The sequence below is a fragment of the Odocoileus virginianus genome, chromosome 25, assembly GCF_023699985.2.
Source record: "Odocoileus virginianus isolate 20LAN1187 ecotype Illinois chromosome 25, Ovbor_1.2, whole genome shotgun sequence".
NCBI classification, from domain to species: Eukaryota; Metazoa; Chordata; class Mammalia; order Artiodactyla; family Cervidae; genus Odocoileus; species Odocoileus virginianus.
The window spans coordinates 47,300,488-47,319,453 of record NC_069698.1 but is presented as its reverse complement, the minus strand read 5'-3'; the positions used below and the strand labels follow the sequence as shown (position 1 = coordinate 47,319,453).

Genomic DNA, 18,966 nt, shown 5'->3' with positions numbered 1-18,966 from the left:
TGTGAAAACAAATTCATTAATGACACTAAAAGAGAATAATTATTCCTTGGAGGCAAGAGGCAAACCAATGTGAATGCATCCAGACATAAGAGCAAAGAAACCTCAAAGGTAAATACTGAAAATGGTCCATTACTATTCTTCCATTACCCAAAAATGGCATTGCTTCAAGTCCTGGACCAGTACCCGTGCAGAAGTTTAGTTAACTACTAATTGACAAAGATAATGAGAAAAAGAAGACTGAAAATGAACTAAAAGGCTAAGAAGAACGCCTCCCTTAGCAGTTCACTGCCTTGTCACTATTGCTTCATGGACTGTAGCATGTTGCTTATTTAAATTGAATGTGCAGAGTGTAACACTTGGATTAAAAAGCCCTCTTCCACCATAAACCCTGTCAACCTTTACAGTAGGGTTATTAACTATTGTTCTTCTCCCCCCTTGGAATGAACTACATTCACTCTGACACTCTGTATCAGGAAACTGATGCAATAATGCATGTTGAAATTCTCAAGAACAAACTATCTTCCTCTAGACTTTATATTTTATTAAATTAAGCTGCAGGAGGCAGTGAAAGAAGCACATTTTAAATTTTAGCTCTATTGATATTCACAAGTGCTATACTGTATTTATTTAATGATTGGGTTTACAGTAAATCACAGTAAGGTTTTATCATGATCGCAGGTGTACTTACCAGATTAAACTCAGAATATCCATTACTACCAAGTGAGACACTTTTCAGAAATATTTCTCGGGAAACAGAAACAGGCATCAGTGTAGTTGTTTCATTTATCAAGTCTGTATTTGTTTAAAGTGGGCCTGCTCCCTCCTATTTCCCAGAGGCAGTGGTTGGTGGTGGCTTGGACTCTGGGAGTCTGGTTTAATTTCTTGCAGTGGATGACTGTGGCAATCAAAGCACTGACTTTGAGGTGGTCCTGGAGGGGCTTCTAATGTAAAGCTGTAGCTCTGGGGTCCTCAGGCTACACATGGAATGCTAGGCAATCTAAAAACAATATGCTATACTCTGGCCTGCTGTGCCACTCTGGAGGACAAATACCATCTGAAACTATGTTTTGTGTTAAAGGTGTTCCATTAGGGTTAAGTGTCTGTCATGCCTCCATCAGGTAGCTGAGTGAAATGTTGATGTCTTAAATATTCCTGGTAAGGACCACTTGCCCATTCATCCATGGGTTCTTCTTATGCCCCCTCATTGCTATCACAGTTACATTTCCATAGAATCATAATTGTTTCTAAGTGTTTAAGAGATGTTTAGTGAATTTAATGCATCAGGCAGTTAGTAAATACACTTGTGAGGTTATGTGATTTACACAGAGTCACGGCTAGAACTCAAGCCTAGCGACTCTCACTCTGGTGTTCCATTGGCCATAATCCAAAGTATCCTTTGTGAGAAGTTCATTAAAAATGTTTAAATGTACTAAGCACAATAATTTTAATGACCCATATAAGTACACTAAAGGCCACACATAACACATACGCTGTGTGCTAAGTCGCTTCAGTCGTGTCTAACTCTTTGAGACTCTATGGACTGTAGCCCACTGTAGGTTCCTCTGCCCATGAAATTCTCCAGGCAAGAATACTGGAATGGGTTGCCATGGCCTCGTCCAGGGGACACATAACACATAAAAAACCTTTTTTTTTTTTCTTTTTGTAGTTTTTCAGTCACTAAATCGTGTCTGACTCTAAAAACCTTTATAATGTGGCCTACCTTAAGTTAATATGGCAGATGTAATAAACATTAATCTCTCCTTGGAATTTCAAGTATCTTTTAATGAAGGTTGCAATATTGCTTCTCTAGATGCATAATTTGCTGAATTGTAAATAAGACTGTAGCTTCTTTGTTTTAGAGGCTCAGTGCATACTTTTCCATGGTTGTAATTAGCCATCTTCCCTGAATTCTAAATACCTGTGTTTATCAACATTTTTGAAATGGAGAGTCAGGATAAAGTCTGCACGGGATGCCAATAATCAACACTTAAAAACTTCTAGCTGCAGCACTGGAGGAACTCCCTGGCGGCTCAGATGGTAAAGAATCCACCTGCAGTGCAGGAGACCTGGGTTTAATCTGTGGGTTCGGAAGATCCCCTGGAGGAGGGCATGCAACCCACTCCAGTATTCTTGCCTGGAGGATCCCCATGGACAGAGGACCCTGGCAGGCTACAGTCCACGGGGTCGCAAAGAATCAGACATGACTGAGCGACTAAGCACAGTAGCACAAGAGGGAAAGATCACTAAATGTGGGTGTTTGGCTTCGAATCCACATTAAGGTCATCTTGCCTTTCAAGAATTGCCCAGCTCGGGGGTTATTGCCATGGTTCCACCATCTCCTCTAATAACTCTTCCTCTATGTGATTTTCATCGGTGTTGAAGCTGAATCCAGCCTCTGTACCCCAACATCGAATTAAATCTTGGACACAGAGTTTTGGGTGAGGTAGAAAAGAACAACTTTATTGCTTTGCCAGGCAAATGCAGCCACCATGGGCTAATGCCCTCGAAAACTTTGTGTCCCAACCTGGAGCGAGTAGTGAGAAGTTTTACAGTAATGGTTCAAAGAGGGTTGGTCAACTTGCGGACATTCTGATTGGTTGGTGGTGAAGTAAGTCTGAGTCAGCATCACCTATGTCCTGGTTCCAACCAGTCAGCTGTCTCCTGCTTACAAGCAGCATACCATTACCTTCTCCCACCTGGTGGGGCTTTCAGTATCTGCAAAATAGCTCAAAGATACTGTAATGTGTATCCGTTTAGGGGGAACCAGGATCCCGGCCCAAGGCTGCACTGTTGTTCCTTTTGAGTATTCTTCCCTTGTTTCTGCATCCCCCCTCGACCCCACCCCAGCCCACCTCCACCCCCCAACCCCCGCCCCACCTTCTCTAATTAACAACTGTTTGAACCTGCTTGTTGGGACTCAGGGAAGATCTTGGAGGCCAGATGAAGCCTGTAATCAAGAAATGGGGGACGCAGAAAAACTCTTGTGCCCAGGAGCCCCACAAAGTCCTGCTAGGCCTTTGCTGAGCCAGGTGCAGTCATGGCAGGGCTCAGCTCCTAAACGACTGATGAGAAACTGGAGCTGCCAACCAGCATGCCCGTCCCCAGCCCTGGGAAACTATGCCTTCCACTTCTCTGATGGTGGTGTGTCCATACCGTGTGGCAGGGCCTGTCATTCAATCATCAGCTGCCTTTTTTTCCTGAAGTCTTTAGTCCCTGCTTTCCAGAAACCTGCACTTAAAGCTTTGTGCTACACGGATAGCACACGGCTACATACACAGGCCTCATGGCCATTCACCCTTTGGGCTGTAACTTAAGGCTCACCTGTGACTGAGGTTCAGCAGGGCTGACCCCTAGTGGAGAGCCTTTTCTGGATAACAAATGAGCTACATTGTTCAACAACTTTTACCCCTGAGTTCCATATCTTACAAGGCTTGCCTGGTGGCTCAGTGGTAAAGAATCTGCCTGCCAATGCAGGAGATGTGGGTTCAATCCCTGGGTCGGGAAGATCCCCTGGAGGAGGAAATGGCAACCCACTCCAGTATTCTTGCTTGGGAAATCTCATGGACAGAGGAACGTGGTGGGCTACGGTCCATAAAGTCACAAAAAAGTTGGCTACTACTGAGCATATACACTCCAACTCCAAATCCGTATCTTATACCTTGAAGTATTTTGAGTAATTCCTTATGGTTGAGAATTCCTAAGTAAAGGACCTACACAGTACTGTCCAGTCTAGTTGAGAGAGGTGGGCAGTCTTTTAAGACATGTTATATGGTTACATTGTTTTAAAGAAAAAATTGCCTTACCCAACTGCTGCTTTACTATTTAAGCTTCAGACTGTTAACTAAGTCGTGATTTGCAGTTGTTCTGTTTTTGTTATTACGCATTTATTTATTATGTGTGTATTCATTATTATTACGTGTGTGTTGGTTTTGGCTATGCTGGGTCTTCACTGCTCTGCCCAGGCTTTCTCTAGCTCTGGTGAGCTCTTCCTCATGGTCCACGTGCATCTCAGAAAAGTGGCTGCTCTTGTGAGTGAGCGCAGACTCTAGGCACGTGAGCTGCAGTAGTGCTGGCTCATGGGCTCAGTAGCTGGGCTAAGTGGCCCAGCAGCATGTGGATTCTTCCCAGACCAGGAATCAAAGCCGCATTCTCTGCTTTTGGCAGGTGGAGTTCCACCCACTACACCACCAACGTAGTCAGTTGTTCTTTTAATTTGTCTGATTTTTAATGTCCTTTAAGCTTTTAAGATATGTTTTCCCTACAGCAGCTCTTTACTTCATCTAATAACTTTGATTGATTTCCACTAGTCACTGCTGCATAAATTTGTCATCATTATTTGCATATTACTATGATTATTGTACTTCTATTAAAATTTCTGTTTTATTACATTCTTGCTGAAACAAATAGTTAGTTATGACATTGCAGTGCTGCAATTTCAACTACAAAGGAGAAACTGGTCAGAAATGCCAACGAGAGCCATGCAGTAGCAGTGTTAGTCACTCAGTCGTGTCCAACTCTTTGCCATCCCACGGACTGTAGCGCACCAGGCTCCTCTGTCCGTGAGATTCCCCAGGCAAGAATACTGGAGTGGACTGCCATTCCCTTCTCCAGGGGATCTTCCTGACCCAAAGATTGAACCTAGGTCTCCTGCATTGCAGGCAGATTCTTGACTGAGCTACAGGGAAGACCTAATGAGAACAATAAAAGGTCCAATATTTTACCCTATTTGCAAGTTAACAAGATAGCCTGTCACAGCTTCATGGAAGCTGGCAGAAGACATGGGACCCCTGGATCAGAGAAAAAGATTTTGTTATTCATGGCAAAGGCAGAAGCCAGAGTGTTAGCATTTGCAGCAATTTCTGGAGCCCCAATTCCGAAGGCCAATAGTAAGATGGGCAGATGATATCTGCATACATAGTGAGTTGTTTTATAGGAGAGGAATCTTCAGCTAAGAAGTCTGAATCGTGGACATGAGGATGGACAGTAAGTATGTCTGCCATTTGCCCCAGAGAGAAGTACTATATCTATTTTCCTATGCTGCTCGCTATACAGATATGCTTGCAAAGTTAATTCAGGACAGAGGGAACCTGTGACTGGTCTTGGAGAAGGAAATGGCAACCCACTCCAGTATTCTTGCCTGGAGAATCCCATGAACAGAGGAGCCTGGTGGGCTGCCGTCTACGGGATCGCACAGAGCCAGACACGACTGAAGTGACTCAGCAGCAGCAGCAGCAGTGACTGCTCTAAAGACATGCAGAAATGCAAGAGACCCATGGGGACTTTTTCCCCCAATATCCAACACTTTTCTAAACCTCACTGCTTCTAATGAATTTTCCTGTGAGAATGCCACTCCGTTGGCTACTCTGATTAATCTCACCCTCAGAGGTTACAATCCAATCTATTCAATATGTCTTACTCAGTATTTCAGTAAGGTTAATATTAATAGGTCTCCAAGCAGCATTAAATGGGTAGAGACTTTCTCTGACAAAGACTCGAGTCAGCATAAGCATCAGTCACAGAATCTGGTAGCTGAAAGGGGTTCCAAAGCTACCAGCACTTCTAAATGTGCTGCTCTTCCCAATTAAGGGGAAATCTCCTCCGGACTTGCCAAAATGGGGAAGGTTTCTAACACTTGAAACAACAAAAGTACCCTGGATGGATCCAAAAGGTTCCACCCATAAGGTCACATTATCCTCTCTTTCTTTCAGTTTCTCCATTCTTTGAAAAAATTTTTGCATGATCACTGAAACCTGAAGTCAGTTCACTCATGCTCAAGCCTGATGTTGAAATGCCAGGTGATGGATGGTTATTACAAACGGTACTGCTTTATTTATCATAAAATTAGGTCTTCCATCATCTCAGTGATGTTTTATATCACTTTCAAGGAACCTACTGATTTTAAGACCTTTGTTAAAGTAAAGCACCATTTGCTACATAATCTAGTCCACAAGTATTTTAGATAGGAAAATTTCCTCCATCTTTTTCAGAATGAACTGTCATTTCTCTGGAGAAGAACTCCTGGTGATAAAAGATAAATGAAAACAGGACATATCTCCTTTCCTATGCCCAACATGGAAAAAAATAAACATACAGTTACAATTAGTAACTGTTATTAATGCTAACTGTTATGAATAGTAGTAACATGATTACAGTAACCAATTGTCAGGTTTTCAGAGTATTTCATCACAGATTAACTGAATTTATAAAATAAGACCATCTCTAGAGGTATAGTCAGGGAAAAAGATGAAAGATTTTTAAATATTTTGAGAACAATTCTAGGGGAAAAACAAACAAACTCTTAAGCTTGGAGGGAAAAAAAAAAAAAAGACATGAATCTATTCTATCAGAACCTGGAAATAGACTGTTATAATCACCAGGATAAAGACTTGAATCACTTAAATGTTGGCCTTTCAACTGAGGAAGTGATTATTCTCTTTTATTAAGTATTATAATGCTTCAGAGGAAAAAAAATGTTATAGGGAACTCAGAATCTTCACTGGTTCCTGAGTGCTGTTCTCTCTGGCAGGATAAAGGTTTAATAGTGCCCAAATCCCAGAAAGCACCTATTGATTTTAGTGAGACTGCTGAGTTGCTGACAGTCATAGCATTGTTATTTTGATCTCATGTTCCACTAGAAAAAAAAAAAAAAGACTAGAAAACCTTTGCACTTTAAAATAATATTTTTGCTTATAAATTCTTTTTCTAGAGTTATTGTATGTCTAGAAAGTGTGTGGTAAAAAGAAACCAGGAGAGATACTTATCCTATGCAAGGCAATAGCTGAACAAGGGCCTTCCGTGACTTGGAGGTGAACTGTGTACCCCTGCCTTTAAAGTGCATTACACGAGAAAATCCAAGACAAGTACTATAACAGACCTATACCTATTTTTTTCTAAGAGGTTTAGACTAAATCTTTGTTTCACTATGAAAAGCTCTCAAAGAACCAAAAGCAACAATTGGTTCTAATTTATAGAACTAGTGGCCAAAAGGGTTGACAATATATATCTACATACAAATACATATCTACATCCTTGATAGATTAGAAAATATCAGAAACCATGACTTAAATTAAGACAAACTGTGCCAATCCTTGATAAATTTTCTCAACAGCCATTTGCCATTAGATACATTGATCTGCATGCAAGTCTTCAATCTGATATAAACTTATAAAGGAAAAGACTCTGAAAGTGTGATATATGTGTTAATAATATATATAATATATATTAATAAAATGATAAAGAATTCACCTGCAATGCAAGAGACCAGGGTTCAATCCCTGGGTTGGGAAGATCCCCTGGAGGAGGGCATGGCAACCTTCTCCAATATTCTTGCCTGGAGAAGCCCCATGGACAGAGGAACCTGGTGGGCTGCAGTCCACGTGGTCATGAAGAGTTGGACACGACTGAGTGACTGAGCACACATACACATGTGTATGCTTATTATATATTATTTAATATAACCATAAATATAACCATTTAATAAAACCATCTGAACCACCAGAGAGGTCCCACATGTGAAGAAAAAATATATATATTTAGTTGAATCACTTTGCAGTACACCAGAAAAAAACTCAATATCATAAGTCAACTACAATTAAATAAAAATAGAAATATTTGAAATAAAGTAAGAGGTAAAATGCATGAACAGAATAGAGAAAAGATTCACTAAAACATTTTCATCTCTTTTTTAAAAATAAATATGTGCAAAAACAGCATGTTCAGCATTTTTAGCAATACAAACACAAATAAGGCTATAATGTTTTTAATATAGAGAAGCGAATATAAGATATAAAATAAATAAAATGTAAAATATGAAATGATCAGTATGAGAGGAGATATGTAATGTAGAAAAGGGTTTAAAGGGAATAGAAGCTGCTTCTGGCTGGGCAGAAGTGAAGGTTTCCTGGTATGTTGTTATGCTTGACTTGAACTATAAAGAGTAAGTAGGAAATGGGTAAGGACAGAAATGGTAAAAAAAAAAAAAAAAAAAAAAGCATTTAAGAAGCAAAGAGGAAAACAACAATGTTAATGTCATTCATTCTCAGTAAGTACTGAGAATGACCATAGAATCATCCAAAAAAAAAAAAAAGAACTAGACCTGAAGGCCTTATGCTTGGCAAGGTATGTTGGACCCATACTTCAGATAGTTTTGAATGACAATTTAGGGACTTATGTGTTTTTTTGTTGTTGTTGTTGGCAATAAAGAAACTTCCGAGACAAGTACAACAAAGGAAGAGATATTACCTGAGCTATATTTCAATATAAACCTGATCTTTGAGAATATGATAGAGATAAAAGTATTAATGGGGGTTGTTTTTATAAGTTTTAGCCCATTGACTAAGAGAATATGGTACCATAAGCAGATATAAAGTTCATGGGAGGAGGAATCAACTTGGTAGGAAGCACCGTACTGTTATAAATATTTAACCTGAAGTATAAAATGCTCCAGTGGAATGATCTAGGAGGCAATTGCAAATGCAGAAACAGGTAAAGCAAGCCTATGCTGCTGCTAAGTCGCTTCAGTCGTGTCCGACTCTGTGCGACCCCATGGACGGCAGCCCACCAGGCTCCCGGGTCCCTGGGATTCTCCAGGCAAGAACACTGGAGTGGGTTGCCATTTCCTTTTCCAATGCATGTAAGTGAAAAGTGAAAGTGAAGTCTGCTCAGTCATGTCTGACTCTTCACAACCCCGTGGACTGCAGCCTACCAGGCTCCTCCGTCCATAGGATTTTCCAGGATTATCCCATCCGTGGGATTTTCCAAGCAAGCCTATAATTATTAATAAACAGGAATTCATGCAGAACTATTGATCATATGCTTAAAATTAATGAATGCAGATTGATAAGAATGAAGATGAAGAAGAGGCTTAAGAAGGGTTGTATTTTGGGTTCTAAGAGAAAAGGGAAGTTCAGTTTAGTTGCTCAGTCATGTCCTACTCTTTGCGAACCCGTGGACTGCAGAACACCATCACCAACTCCTGGAGCATGCTCAAACTCATGTCCATACAGTCGGTGATGTCATCCAACCATCTCATCCTCTGGTGTCCCCTTCTCCTCCTGCCTTCAATCTTTCCAAGCATCAGGGTCTTTTCAAACGAGTCAATTCTTCACATCAGATGGCCAAAGGATCAGAGTTTCAGCTTTAGCATCAGTCCTTCCAATGAATATTCAGGACTGATTTCCTTTAGGGTTGACTGGTTAGATCTCCTTGCAGTCCAAGGGACTCTTAAGAGTCTTCTCCAACACCACAGTTCGAAAGTATCAATTCTTCAGTACTCAGCTTTCTCTGTAGTCCAACTCTCACATCCATACATGAATACTGGAAAAACCATAGCTTTGACTAGACGGACCTTTGTCAGCAAAGTAATATCTCTGCTTTTTAATATGCTATCTAGGTTGGTCATAGCTTTCTTTCAAGGAGCAAGCATCTTTTAATTTCATGGCTGCAGTCACCATCTGCAGTGATTTTGGAGCTCCCCAAAATAAAGTCTGTCACTGTTTCCATCATTTCCCCATCTATTTGCCATGAAGTGATCCGACCAGATGCCATGATCTTAGCTTTTTTGAAAAGGGAAGCAGATACAAAGAAAAAACAAGTATTCCATGGGATAGAAAGAGAACCATGATATTGTAGTGGTTTTTGTCATACATTGATATGAATCAGTCATGGAGTTACATGTATTCCCCATCCCAATCCCGCCCCCCCCCCGCCTCCCTCTCCACCCGATCCCTCTGGGTCTTCCCAGTGCACCAGGCCCGAGCACTTGTCTCATGCATTCAACCTGGGCTGGTGATCTATATTGTAAAGTAATTAGCCTCCAACTAATAAAAATAAATGGAAAAAGAAAAAAAAGAAAATTAAAAAATAAATAAATAAAAAAAGAGAGAGCCGTGAGATTAGAGCATTGCTGAAATAGAAGCAAAACAATGTTCCAGAACAGAGAGCCTGGTTGGCAATGTCAAGTCTGCCATGGGTTCAGAACAAGGGCCCAGACTGCATGGTGCAGTTGGATAGAGAAGTAATCATTTATGGTCTTTAAGATAAGAGCTTAAAATATTGGCAAGCATAGAAATTAAATTTCAAAGAAACAGATGGAAAAAACCGAGGGAAAAAACCTTTAAAACTTGATTTTAAGCAAAGATTTCTTAAATACAGCATCAAAAACACAATCCACAAATTAAAAATTAATAAAGTGAACTTCATCAAAATTAAAAATATAAATCCTTCAAAAAATCACTACTACAAGAATAAAAAGACAAGCTACAGACTGGTAGGGAATATTTGTAAATTCTACATCTAATAAAGAAATTGTCTTTGAATTATTTGAAGAACACTGCAAACTCAACAACAAGAAAGCAAATAAGCCAAGAGAAAAATGGACAAACCACGGAGCAGTTTCTTCACTAAAGAAAATAAACAGATGGAAAATAAGCAATGCTTATTATCAGAGTCATCAGTCATTACCAGGTTAAAACCATAGTGAAATATTACTAGATATACTTAATAGAATAAATAAAAATTTTACCAGTATGCCTATAGCAAATGTTAGGAAAAAAAAAAATCTTGAATGCTTATACACTACTAGTGGGAATATAAAATGATGCAGTCACTTGGAAAAAATAGTTGGGACAGTTCGTTAAAGACTAAACATTGACTATCATATGATCACCTCATTCCGTTTCTAAATATCTACCCAAGAGAACTAAGCGTTTATGTCCATTTAAGAACTCAAACCCAAATGTTTATAGCATATTTGTGTTTGTAGTTTCCAAAAATTGCATACAATGCAATTGTCCATCAACACACAAGGGAATAATCACGCTGTATTACATCCATATCGTGAAACAGCCATACAAGGAACAAACTATCTCATGGATGAATCTCAAAATAAGTATACTTAGTAAAATAAAGAAAAAAAACCAGAATATAGGTATGCCATTTTATTTCAATTAATAAAATGTTAGAAAGTACAAAGTAATCCAAATGTAGAAGGAAGATAGATGGCTGCCTGGGGATGGGGTAGGGGTAGAGTGAGGTGGAGAGGAATGGAAGGGAAGAATACATAGGGCACAAGGAGATTTTTGGGGGTGATCTTGATTTTGGCATAAACAAAGGTCAAATTTATCAAGCTGTACTTTTTAAATATGATCAGTTTACTGTACATGAATTATATCTCAATAAATAAAATACATTGACAAAAAGAGTAACTGAAACATTTGAATAGAGACACTGTGAGGATTAAATCAGTTAAAACATGTAAAACACATAGAACCATGTCTGGAATGTAATAGTGAAAGTGAAAGTTGATCAGATGTCTGATTCTTTGCAACCCCATAAACTATACAGTTCATGGAATTCTCCAGGCGGATACTGGAGTGGGTAACCTATCCCTTCTCCAGGGGATCTCCCTGAACTGGGAATTGAACTGGGGTCTTCTCCATTGCAGGCAGATTCGTTACCAACTGAGCTATCAGGGAAACCCCAGTAAGGGCTCAGTAAATAGTGGCTAATAAAGTGAAAGGAACACAATATAACCTAAGGATGAATTGTGAAAGGGGGGGCCTCTACCTACACTCTCTTTAATACAGGTATGAAACGGGGTTAACAATTTTCTAACACCATTGAGGGAAAGTTCTTGTGTATGAATAAAGTAGGAATGAGTATAGTAGATTTTGAGCAAACCATGTATAAACCATAGTTTCCACGTCAAGAATATTATAGTAAGCATTCAGCTGAAAGTAGATTACAGTCTGACGACTTTATCAGTTACCCCAAACTCTATTATCTGTTCGTTCGTGCATGCTCAGCCATATCCAATTCTTTGTGACCCCATGGACTGTTGCCTGCCAGGCTCCTCTGTCCACAGAATTTTCCAGGCAAGAATACTGCAGTGAGTTGCCACTTCCTACTCCAGGGAAATTACATCACTTCTTATAATTGATTACAATTTAGTGATTTTACACAAGGTGTCCAACAGGGGGTGCTAAAGTTAGGACACTTTTTTATGTGGGAGATTGCATCATACTGACTACAGATAATTAACAGATTATCTTTTCTATACCATGTTAGCTGCTGCTGCTGCTGCTGAGTCGCTTCAGTCCTGTCCGACTCTGTGCGACCCCATAGAGGGCAGCCCACCAAGCTCCCCCGTCCCTGGGATTCTCCAGGCGAGAACACTGGAGTGGGTTGCCATTTCCTTCTCCAATGCGTGAAAATGAAAATGAAAGTGAAGTCGCTCAGTCCTGTCCAACTTTTAGTGACCCCATGGACTGCAGCCTGCCAGGCTCCTCTGTCCATGGGATTTTCCAGGCAACGAGTACTGGAGTGGGGTGCCATTGCCTTCTGCAATACCATGTTAAGATGAATACTATTCAAGAATACTAGGATGGGAAGGAGGGAAAAAAAAAAAAAAAACTTGGCAAAAGGGTGTTCTGTCCATCTGAATCTCTCTGTCTTCATGTTCTTTTATGTTCCTTGAAAGTTGACTTTCCCTAGTCAAAAAGGGGAGCAGTGAGAAAAGGGTAGAAAGGAGATTCTTAAGTAAAGGTCACTTTTTAATTGATAAAGAAAAGCTAGTAATATTTTGTAAAGGTTAGTCAGCAAATATTTGTTAAGGATCAGCCAAGTTTCTTCACGCCTATTGAGACTAATAATTGCACCTACTTGAATGAGATGTAGTGAGGATTAAATCAGTTAAAACATGTAAAATCAGGTCTGGTATTTAATAAAAACTCAGTAAATAGTAGCTTGTAAGGGTTCTGCAATATATTCAGAAAATAAGACATGTAAAAACAATGTTTTAGGATGCAAAGGAGTCTGTGTGTGTGTGTATGAGTTAGGTGATGAAAATTACACAAATTTAAGACTGAGAATCTTTGGCTGGTAGGAAAGTGTTTACAAAGAAAGGACTAATTTATCTGAGGTCTAAATGATGGAAAAAATTAAAGAATTATTCCAAAGGAAGAATGAGATGATGTGAAATGTGGAGTAATTGGAGACATGAAGAGAATAAGCAGAATTGATTATTAGGGGGGAGTGAGTCAAGTGTTTGGACAATTCTCTGTAGGCAAAAGACAGTCACTGATATTTTTGAGTAAGTGAGTAATATGAAGAAATTAATTTTAAGGCTGTTAATTTAAATGTAGAATTCAAACTAAAGAGAAGACAGTAGAGAGAGGAGTCAAGATGTCAGTAAGAAATGCACGTATTCACCAACAGGGAACAAAACCCAACTTAAGTGATGGCAGCGATAACAGAAAAATAAATGGGTAAAACAATTTCGGTGGATCAAGAGACAAAGCATTGCAATAGGTTTTCCCTTTTACAATTTCATCACAGCAGTCTCTTTTTTTTTCAATAGCATGGTTGAAGATATTTAATGCAAAAATTTGATCATACGTAAAAGCAGAGGTATAGTGAAGTCCCATATTTTGATCAACCAGCTTCAATAACCATTGGTGTTATCAATATCAATATAGCTTCATCTATCTTCACCCCTCACCACCCTTCCCCTATGGACTAATTTGAGACAAATTCCAGACATCACATTATTTTAATCTCAACAGCAGTCTCATCTTGAAATCAGTTACTAGATGACTCTCCCTATAAAACAAAATCTTAGCTACTTCCTTGATGATTGAATTAGATGAAGCATGTGAATCTAAGTTTTCTTACTACAACTTGCCCCTAAGAATCTCCTGCTGAAAATACTGTCATCATTTTTTTCTGTCTTTATACCTTTTGCCACACCCTAAAGTATCTCCATCTTCCCCCAAGGCCCTGACATTTCTTCCCACCCCTCAAAATTGATATCAAAAGCCAAGTTTAGGTAAGGCCTACAAACAACATTTGCCCTTCTCTGTAAACATTTTAGAGCACTTAGCAAACACCAACATGGACTGTGTATCCGTCTCATCATATCTACAAGACCGGATGTCTAGGAGCAGAAATCAATGGTATCTTGACATCATTGTCAGCATCTGTCCTGTTTTGTACATACAAGATACTCAATAAATATTTGCTGAATGAATGAATGTGATGTTGTCATTTATTGGCACAGCTTTATTGTTGCAGTGCTCCAAAGATTCTTTGTATCTAAGGAAGAGAGAAATTTGGTGTTGTCTTTCCTAGACTAAGAGAGGTAGGGATCCTTTCTTAGGATCCCTAAGGGATCCCAATGGCTAAGGGATCCCTAGTTCATTGACGAAAAAGAAACAAAGTGGGTAAAACTGGAGGAACACATAGAATATCCAGTCCCTCCCTGGGCTCTTGCATCAGAAGAAAAGTCTGAATCATAGCTTATGGGAGACTGATAACGAGGTACCTGCTGTCATGCTCACATGAGCTCTTATTTTGTGGTGAGAGTGTCAATTTTAAATACCACCAGTTTAAGATTTGCTATATTAGGGGACAATTTACATTTAGGGCACTCTAACTTTTTAATTCCATGAATATTTCTGCAGTATCATCTACCCACAACAGAGAAATGAGAGTCTTGTGGAGGTGTTCTAAAGGAATTAAACCCAAGGTGGCACTCTTTGGAATGGGTTAAGAAACCACCTGCCAATGCAGGAGATTCTAGAGAGTGGGTTCGATCCCTGGGTCAGGAAGAGTTCCTGGAGTAGGAAATGGCAAGTGTTCAGTATTCTTGCCTCGAAAATTCCATGGACAGAAGAGCCTGGTGGGCTACAGTCCATGGAGTCGCAAAGAGTCAGACACGGCTGAGTGACTGAATACACGCACACACAAGAATTCCAAAGTGAGAAAATTAATTATTCTAGTAGAGTGCTTTGCACTTTATACTTAACTTTTTCTTACATCTCAGCTTATGTTAAAATGAAACTGGAAATAGATATTATTAATATTTCCATTGCTTCAAGAAAGGATACTGATAGCACCTGGGAATAAGTGTGCTCATTGCCCAGGGTCACACAGTTAGTGAATGATGGTATCAATGTATCTCTATATACAGTTATATTGGATAATGGGAAATAAAAAAAACATTTTAGTGGTCAAGGACCACAAAACAAATATTAAAATGTTTGACCCTCCTTTGTTCAGATGTTTCTTTTCACATTATTTACTGTAACTTTCTACATCTCAAGTGTCTTCACATGAATACATGAGATTTTTAAATGTACTGTAAAGAATCATGAAGATAAATTGACACTACACATGTGGGTATGCACACTGCAAGGTGTTGCCCAGAAGAGACACTAGATGAATGCTAGTTTCCTATTATTCCACAACCCTTCTCTTCGTGGGAAATCATTCATGGATGCATACACTATAAACAATGCATATGCACACATACAAACATACTGATGCAAACGTTGGACTAGTGCTTATACAAGAGAAGAGCTGCTACATAGAGCATCAACCTATAAAATTGATACGCATTCAGTTAAACCTGGCTGTACCTATTACTAATGCCACTCAGCCGACGCGTCCAGGATTTCACAAGAGGACTCTTGTGATGTGTACAAACAACACCAAGTGACTGAAGCTGGCAGGGTGTGAGTTGGATTGGGTGGTGGGGGGCAGGGGTGGACTCAAACACATCCAGTGCAAATCATGAAAGGGTGATGTTCTCTGTCCTAAAAATCTGTGATTATTTCAAGTTCACATAGGACCTCAGAGACTGTACAATTTCTTTTCATATCCCTTTGTGTGTTAGTCACTCAGTCCTGTCGGATTCTGCAATCCCAAGGACCGTAGCCTCCCAGCCTCCTCTGTCCATGGAATTCTGTAGGCAAGAATACTGGCGTGGGTAGCCATTCCCTTCTCCAGGGGATCTTTCCAACCCGGGGATTGAACCCAGGTCTCCTGCATTGCAGACAGAGTCTTTACCATCTGAGCCAGGAGAGAAGACCTCATATTTCAATCCCTGGTAGTAAAATAACCCTATATGGGCTCACAGAGAAATCAGCATTATATTTCACAGATTCTACTCTAGGACAAAGGGAGAATTAATAAGCTGATCCATTGAACATAAAAATAGGAGAAAGTGTTGTGATTTACGCTGACTTTTTAGCTAAAGGGAATTGGAACTTAGAGCCAGTAAAAGTGAAGTCGCTCAGTTGTGCCCGACTCTTTGCAACCGCATGGACTGTAGTCTACCAGGCTCCTCTGCCCATGGGATTTTCCAGGCAAGCGTACTGGAGTGGGCTGCCATTTCCTCCTCCAGGAGATCTACCCGGCCCAGGGATTGAACCCGAGTCTCCTGCATTGTAGGCAGACGCTTTACCTTCTGAGCCACCAGGAAAGTCGATAATTAAAATTCCTGTTAAAATATCCCTTAGAGCCACTACATATGCTGGTAAATGAAAAATTCAGTGGGATGGTTGAGATTCAACAGAATCCTGCATCTTTTGAAACAATTTTTACTGGAAAATATACCCCAAATAACCTTCGAAGTATTTGTACTTAGGGAAACTCTGCATTAATTCTGAGTTTGACTTTTTAAAAGAGATTTTGCTTATTTCCTTCTGTTCTCAGTAAGAACCATAATTTAAACTGAGCCCAATTTCCTTCTTTGTATTAAGAATACACATAAATCAAACTTTCAACTTGTCTCAGTTTACTTACTTATCAAAACAAATCAAATGAGCATGACATTTTAAAATAAAGATTTTTCAATGGGGAGTCACTTTCCACTAGGGTGCTAAAATAAAGCAAAGCACAATTGTCTTTACATTGCTTTTTTCTATCTCATACTACTTTTAAACACTCTCTGCCCCAAATCATGTAGGATTTTTCATTCATTCACAACTTGCGATCAAGTGTTTCTTTACTTTCGGCAATTTCCAAAAAGCATAGAATTCCCCCTCAAAGAGACATAATTCGCCACTGTTTCAAAGAAGTTCGCTGCAACTTTTCAAAACAAGAATTCCAAGAGAGGAATTCTAAGAATGTTTATGGAGTGGCGGTTATAATTGGAATAAGGAAAACCACGTTCAAAATATCTATCTTGGTTGGGTAATTTAAGGAGCACGGATCCCACTAAAATCGGGTCACGCCGCTTTATAGATATGCTTAATCAATGGAAAGCCTTGTAAGGAACATCCAGTTTTATGGGAGGTGGGAGCATCACTTCCTGGACTCTAATGAAGAGTTGTGATGCGGAATCCCACAACGCAGAAGCGTCTACGCAGAATCACCGCCTTCTGCGGGGTATATAAGGCAGCAAGACGAAGGAGAAACCTGAGACACTCACTTCTTTCCAACGGACAACCTGCCCTTGAAATCTCACCATGTCTTGCCACAACTACTGCTCCGGAAGCTACCCCTTGGTGTCTCTCAGGAGTCCCTGTCACATTCCCGCCGCCTCCTCCGTCGGCCTCTACTCTCCGAGTGTCAGCGTCGGAGATGCTCTCTGCTTGCCCAGCAGCTGTCAGGACCGAACCTGGATCCTGAGCAACGGCCAGGAGACCTGCAGTGAACCCACCAGCTGCCAGCCAGCCAACTGCGGGCCCAGCAGCTGTGAAACTTCCAGCTGCCCTTCCGGTTGCTATGTGCCAAGACCCGGCCAAGGAACCAGCTGTCTTCCTGCTTCTTCTTACCTCTCTGGGTCCTGCCTCTCCGTGTCTTACAGGCCGCTGACCTACGTGGCCAGCAGCTGGCGACCCTCGAGCCTTCTCCCCTGCGGATATCGCCCCTCGGGTTCTTTGTCCTGTGGCCGTCAACCCATCAGCATTGTGTCCAGCGGCCTCAGACCTCTGCGCCCTGTCTTCAGCGGATGCCAGACTCTGCCGTATGTGTTCAGTCCTTACCGTCCATCTTGCTCTACCTGCGGAGGCCTGTAGCTTCTTTATTCCAGCCAATAATGACGCTGAAGATCCCAGACGAAAATTCAAACTCCACCCGCTTCTGCTCCTTTCCTAGTAGTGACTGCTTTTTCTTGATTTTTTTCCTGGGCCTGATCCAATGAAAGCTGTTCCTTTCCCACTTTCATCGTTTTTTCACCTCTCCTTAGCATAAAATTATGATTTGCAATGCTCTTCAACGTTGATTGGGTGTGGGAAGGATTTATCTGGTTTGGATTATAATAAATGAATTTAAGTCAAAACTAAGAATCTGGTTCTTCAGTTTGTCTTTAACACATGCGTGACTAACCTCAACTGCCTGCAAGAGAAGTGGCTAGGACTTGGTACTCTCAACTAGGTGATTTTACCTCATATTAGTGGACTAGCTTGATGGTTTATTCCACAAACTGCTTTCTAGATCTCTGATATCTCTGATCCTACATCCTTAAGACACCCAAAAAGCCTTTGGTGGGAGTTATTTTGAAAAAAAGGCAAAATGGGGAATGATCTATCTTTCTCTTCCAGTGAACATGCCTTGACCAGAACATCCTTTCTAATTGAAAACTGAAGATATTTCACTCGTGCTTAAGCCTTTGATGGCTTCTTATGATCAATTCCTATAAAATAAAAATACAAACTCCTTATCATTACATTTGTTTGTTACTTATTATTATTGTTTTTTCATTGTCTTTCTCCTTCCCACTTACTTGGCTTCGCTTTCTTTTCTTCTCAATACTGCAAATGTTAAGGTCCGATGAGTTTGACATGCACGTAGCTACCCAACATGCTGTGGGGTTTTTTTTGTTTTTCTTTAAGCATCAACCCTTTTTACATATGCTATCAACAAGACCAGGATAAACTTCTAATCTATCCACTTTGAAGACTCATGCACATTTTTAAAAACACAGCTGAACTTTATTACACTGTTGCTTTATTCAACTAAACTTTTATTACATACCTACTAAATCCCAAGTCACCTGTGTTAGGTACAAGCAATACAGAGGTGAATAAGACAAACTTGAACTGTCTCAGTATTTACCAGAAGTAATATCCTATGGGACATGCCCGTATTAAAGGTACCCTTTTTTTCTTCATTCAACATAAAATGTGTAGCGATATATATTTATACATATAAAAATAAAATAAGGGCCTTCCTTGGCGGTCC

The 18,966-nt window shown here is 40.1% G+C and overlaps 1 protein-coding gene across 1 annotated transcript; it reads left to right on the top strand.

The window, feature by feature from the left end:
• Positions 1 to 16,917: 16,917 nt before the first annotated feature.
• KRTAP26-1 (keratin associated protein 26-1) lies at positions 16,918 to 18,071 on the top strand. Its single transcript, XM_020902470.2, has one exon. It carries the CDS (start codon positions 17,250 to 17,252, stop codon positions 17,799 to 17,801), a length of 552 nt encoding a protein of 183 aa, XP_020758129.2. The 5' UTR covers positions 16,918 to 17,249; the 3' UTR covers positions 17,802 to 18,071.
• Positions 18,072 to 18,966: the final 895 nt, after the last annotated feature.

Coding starts and splice junctions, on each gene's coding strand:
- KRTAP26-1 (XM_020902470.2), top strand. CDS start 17,250: ATGTCTTGCCACAACTACTGCTCCGGAAGCTACCCCTTGGTGTCTCTC.